Here is a 5745-nt window from a genome sequence, read left to right as displayed (position 1 = left end):
GAACTCAGACCTACTGAGGTACACTGCTGAGGGGAGCAGTGGGGAGACTAGTCATGTGGTCTGCTAGTCATGTGGGTCACTCCCCTGACCGGGGATCCAACTCCTGCTTCAGTGGCTGTGGAGAGCTTCACAGAGCTGCAACTTAACCCCTGCACCACCAGGGAGGCCCATTGGGCTTATTTCTTTAGGAAATGATTTCTGAAGGGGAAGTCCTAGGAACACTTTCTAGACTCACATCACGTAAGAATCGTGACTCTGGGCTCTGTAGGGGACGCCTGGAAGGCTGAGTGATGTTGCCACAGTAACACGTGACTATTAAACACTCAGCATGTTGATCAGGTGGTTTTCTGGTCATTTCTCAAAGAGAGAAAAGAGGCTCAAAAGCCTTTGAGGACTTGCTCTGTGTCCTGCGAGGAAGGGGGTGGGCGGTCAAGAACAATTCAGATCTTACTCGAACCTTCTGTCCACTCAACACCAGCTGCACAGGCGAGGCATCCAGGCCTTACCGGAGGGTTTGACGAGGACGGCCAGGAAGTCCGTGGTGAGGGAGCTGACGTAGAGGAGGATGCAGGGCGCCTTGGTGGTGCTGAAGCTGAAGCGGATCTCCTCGTGGGCCAGGTCTGGGGGTGAGCCCTGCGGATCCGGGGAGCCCTCTGGCCGGCTGCCCGCCTCTTTGGTATTCCCTCCTGATGCCTGGAAGTTGTATCGCAGCCACATTCCCTCTTCAAAAAATGCACCGACATCTGTTGCACAGAAAAGAAGAGAGAGCGGTGAACAACGAGGCGTCGGGGTCAGTGTGGATGTGGCGACAGGGGACCTGGACCGGGTGCTCAGGCGTTTGCCCAGGCAGACGCCCTGCAGGAAGACCACACTGGGGAAGCTGCGTGGGTGGATGGGAGCTTGTCAGCACCGACGCTCCGTCATGAAAAGAAATGCATGTCCCAGACACAGTGCACTATAAACTCCAGACCTAGTAGTAAAGAGGAAGAAGCTAAACCACACCACAATTATCAGGCACTTGCCAGCCAGGCAGTCCCTTGGGTTGCAGAGAGAGATGGAAAGTAAAGGCAGTGAGGACACAGCGCCTTCAAGGAATGTCGGGGCAACCTCTTTGAGGTGCGAGTTGCTTGAGAGGTTCCCATGGGAAGATGTAGCATGAACCCCAAGTCCTGGGGGCCTTTGCATATAGTGTTTCAAGTCGCAAGTTTCAAAGTAAGAACTGGGGTCACACTGGCACTGCCGTTAACAAGCTGGGTGACCCGAGGGGACGTCACATAACCAACGTCTGTAGGTTCCAGAGTTCTGTATGTGAAAGGGAGGTAACGGTACCCCTAACTGTACGACAAGTTGGTACCAAGTAAGTTGTATCTATTATCTTTACTATGGTCAAGGGTTTCACTTTGGGGGCACAGCTTCTGTGGGGGCCGGCACTGAGCACAGGTTGGGGCAAGCAGGAGAGAAGAGATGGCCTGGCCTGAGGCCCCCGAGTCTGAACAACCCAGAGAGGAGCAGCCTGGACACAGCACAGGAAAAGGGGTGTGGAAGAGGAACACCTGGATGCTTGAAATTCAAAGTCCAGGAGTGAAGAACCTGGGCCGTGGGAGGGGTCCCGGGCAGCAGAGGTGACCAGCAGGAGGCCTCAAGGTACAGGTCCTGAGTGACAGGTGCAACCTCGTGGCAAGAGCCTGTGCTTGGCAGAACCAGGTGGCTCCATGATGCCAGTCCCGAGAGTGGGCAGAGCCGTGCCTGACTCATGGTCCATTGAAATGCCCAGTGCCCGGAGCCGGGCCCCAGCCCCAGAATTGAGCTCAGAGGGTCTGGCTCGGAGGGTCTTGGGGAGCAGCAGGTGTTACGGGCTCCCCAGGGATGCTTGGGCATTTGAGTTTGTGCTCCACTCCTGGGGGCAGAAGCCCAGGTGGGGCAGGAACTGGTGATGTGGGGGAGCCCCCTGCCTGGGGAGACACCAGCTCCTGCCTCAGCTGACCTGCAACTACCAGGATCATGAAGGGAATTGAGAGAGCTAAGGACTGCAGACCCACCAGCCAAAAACATGCCACAGAGAACACTCTGGTGCCGTTCAGAGTCACTGTTAAAAAGCTTTACGGATTTATGGCAGTTTTAGAGGAAGAGCTGTATGTACCAGGCTTAAAAGTGTTATTGTGAAATCACATCATAAACCAGCTGTTAAAGCAGAGTCTGGGGGTGCTGTGGCCGTTTAGGGTGCCAAGTGGCAGACCCAAGCTGTCATTTCCTGCATTCAGATGGTTTTAAGGAAATTCAGGGTTCCGGCTATCGTTCAGGAAAGCAACACTTTCCCTCCCTCTGTCTGAATGAGTAACAGAAATGACACCGACCTCCGTGCCCCAAACCTGCTCCTTGAGGGATCACGCAGTGTTGATTCAGGATGCCTGGTGTAAGCTTTCTGTACTCAAGCTGAAGTTTCACATTATTCAATTTTTGGATAGGAAAAATGACAACATTTGAGTCTGGGTATTCTCAGATGTACACGGAGAATCGTTATGTGATGTCACCCTTCTCAAACTTATCAAATACATTTTGCCCCCGGGAGACGTCGCACCATGAAGGTGATGGGGACCTCGAAACGGAAGGTGATGACCTCGAAACAGACAAGTAACCTGGCCTCAACCCTTCTTTGGTTGACCAGATGGATCATGCGTCAATTACCCCCTGAAAAGATGTTTACGAATGCTCCAGATGAGACCCACATATCACACATCCCATAACACCACAAAGATATTCTTGCCCTCGGCGAACCGAATGCCCATGCTCCCAGGGGCACCCCACACAGCTGGTGCAACCCCGTCATTACATGCTCTTCACCATTTTCTCCTCCAAGTGCAACAATTCTATTCCTTTTGCCTCTTCACTGAGGAGGTATTTTGTCACCCCCATTTTTTAAGCTGCCACGGCTCCTTTGTTCTCTGACAACCCCACGAACACCCCGAATTGAAAGACCCTCAATCACAAAAGGGCTCTTTTCCAAAAGTTTATTTTAAAGTCAGTAACTTGCAACTTGGAAATCTCTCCCCATAGAAAGCAGGCTTTAAACGATGGTTAGCTGGGCAGGGTTAGCCACAAGTGCTGAATCACTCTGGATGGGCCATAAAAGATAATTGAAGTGTGCCACTGTGGATTAGTGATTAAAGCAGCAGCAGCAACAACAAATGTTAAGGTTTATTTCCAAAGTGAGAACTCACTCCAGGGAACTCCACCCCCGCTAGGATTTCATCTAATGCGCCTGGTGGTGTGTTGCTAAATGTTAAACTGCCGGCTCTCGGGGAGAGGAGCCCTGATTTGCAGGGTTGGCCTATTCCCCGGGTGTAAACACCCCCTCACGGTGGATTTCAAGTTGCCAAGACAACATCCCGGCGCCCGGAGCTGAGCAGAGGCGTTCACTGGGGTCCAAGCAACAGCAGGGACCAGCGCCGGCCCAAGCTGTCCCTCCATCGCTCACCCACAGGTCAGCCCTGCAAACCACCGTACTGAGCCTCCTGTGCAAGGTGAGCTGGTGGGCTACACCCCCCCCCCCATCATAGACGGCATTGCAGACCACTGTCACCGCAGTAGAGAATAATGCAACTTTAGGCAATGCTATGTAGGGACGGGGGGTGTCGTTAGGGACTGTGCTAGAAGCTGACTCCACCCCGGAAGGGCTAGTGCCACCTTCATGGGCTGGACCAGCTGCTCTTACACCCCCTGCCCAGTCTCCACCCATCCTGCCTGTGGTGTCTCCTGGCCTGGTGCTTCCTCCTCACCCTTCTGCTCCCATCTTGTCCTCACCCCCACCCTTCCATTCTGTCCTGAGCCACCTGAGTGCCGTCTCCTCCCGGAGGGCCATGGGCCACATATTGAGCCCCCTCTGACCTCCATCCCCTCTGCTGTGGCCTGAGCCCAACGGGGGCCTCACTGGCTGGCAGTTTGGCAAACGTGCTGGAGTCCTGCTGCGTGCAAGGCCCTGTGCTAACAGAAGCGACCGACCGTGGCCAGCACCTCTTCCTGAAGCAGTAATTGCCTCCTCGGGACACAGTGTGAGCTCTGGAAGGCGAATGGAGAGAGCCAGCGGGCAGGCGTGGGTGTCTGCACTCCTACAAGGAGAAGGTGGCCGGGAGACGGGTAGCCACGAGGCCGTCAATGCAAGATGGACAAGCAGGTGGCCCCTCCCGGCCCGGGGAACAGTGAGAGTAGAGGCGTGAAGAATGGACGGCGGGTGCTCGGGAAATGATGTCGGGCTGCCTGGCCCTGGCTGTGCTTTACAAGAGGCCTGAGGCCACCGCTCAGCACACTGACCCCCCTGTGTGGGAGAGGCCTGCCTATGGGGGTACATATTTCAGCATCTTCCGGGGTTCACATGCAGCCAGGGGCTAATGTAGCTGCTGGAGGCGGGCGGATATAATGGTGCTAAATGTGTCAGGAGAGGCTGTGGAAACACGGCGGCTGGAGGCCATGAGGGTCTGGACTCGCTCTCTAAAATTATTTGAGGATGAACAATATGTTGAAGTAATTTCAAATTTACAGGAAAGTTGTAAGATTAGAACAAATAACCGCCACTTCCTGCATACCCAGATTCCCACTGTTCACCGTTACACACACACACACACACACACACACACACACACACATGTGTATTGACACACACGGGCATCTATGAAGACTAAAGCCTGAGTCATTCAAGAACAAGCTTAAGTCAGGAACCAACATTCAAGTAGCTTATTGCCCCATTATTATTCCATTTCTGGAAAAAAAATATATGCAGAAACAAATATGTGCACACAGAGCTTTGGGACACTACTTTGAGGCCAGATATATGTACGTATATATATGTATACACACATATGTATTTCCATACAGAGACCTTTTGCAAATAAGCAGGCGGCATAACTTGTGGGCCCTCTCCTGCTTTCCACCTGGGAGCAAGGGAAGGTGGGGTGGGGGGCGCTGAGGAGGCCGGAGCTGAACGCCTCATTTATGCACGTGGCTCCTCACTAGAATGAGCTCATCTGCAGCCCAGTCAAGCCCTGGCTTCCAGTCGATGTACAATAAAAATCTGTGGAATCGAGCCCAACTGGATCTGAATTTTTATATAGCCGTAGTATCTTTTTCAATGGGTGGGTCCGCACGGACTTCCCTGTGGGCATTTTCCAGTGTCATCTCAATGTGAATGTCATTCATTGAAAGGGTAGGCCTGAAAGAAGAAATGACGTACAGCTCATGATATCCTTAATTTCTATCACTTTTTCTCTTTTATGTGGGCTAAATAATTGGAATACATTCAGTCAAGCTGGTTGAAAGCTTGAGTGACTTGAACAGGTAAAGCTGTCCCGAACCCAATGCCTTATTTCACTTCTGCTCTGGTTAACTTCATTGTTTGCTATGAAGCGGTTGCTTGTTTAATTATTTGTAAAATTGTTAAATGATCTAATCTGTGCCTGTTGCAGACACCAGGCTGTGTCTTCCCCATTCTTTTGTTAAGCCTATGTAAGTCGCTTCTATGCTCTATACTTAACACTAAATATGTCATATTTTCTTGCTTGCTAGTGGATCTGACGAGCCAAATAGAATTCTTGACCATAAGGGCCCTTGAGGACACATGTATTTTTTATTACAAAAGTTTAGTTTTACATCATCTTGCACTTTTTTTTTCCATCTCAATTGTAATCCCCACGGTTTCCCATCACCAAGTCACCCGTGTGCCATCACCATAATCCCCTGCATTTCCCTCCCCCC

At 51.9% G+C, this 5745-nt stretch overlaps 1 protein-coding gene across 1 annotated transcript in view; it reads right to left on the bottom strand.

The window, feature by feature from the left end:
- The window catches only part of CNTNAP2 (contactin associated protein-like 2), a 1046635-nt gene that overhangs the window by 121198 nt on the left and 919692 nt on the right, over nt 1-5745 (bottom strand). The window contains exon 19 of the mRNA XM_012733843.1: nt 507-743. Within this exon, the coding sequence (XP_012589297.1) occupies nt 507-743 (237 nt within the window). The remainder of the gene's footprint in view (nt 1-506; nt 744-5745) is intronic.

Source organism: Condylura cristata, unplaced genomic scaffold (genome assembly GCF_000260355.1).
Source record: "Condylura cristata isolate star-nosed mole 26May11 unplaced genomic scaffold, ConCri1.0 scaffold00042, whole genome shotgun sequence".
Classification (NCBI taxonomy): domain Eukaryota; kingdom Metazoa; phylum Chordata; class Mammalia; order Eulipotyphla; family Talpidae; genus Condylura; species Condylura cristata.
Note: the sequence above shows the minus strand (reverse complement) of the source record. Positions and strands in the feature narration are given on the sequence as shown.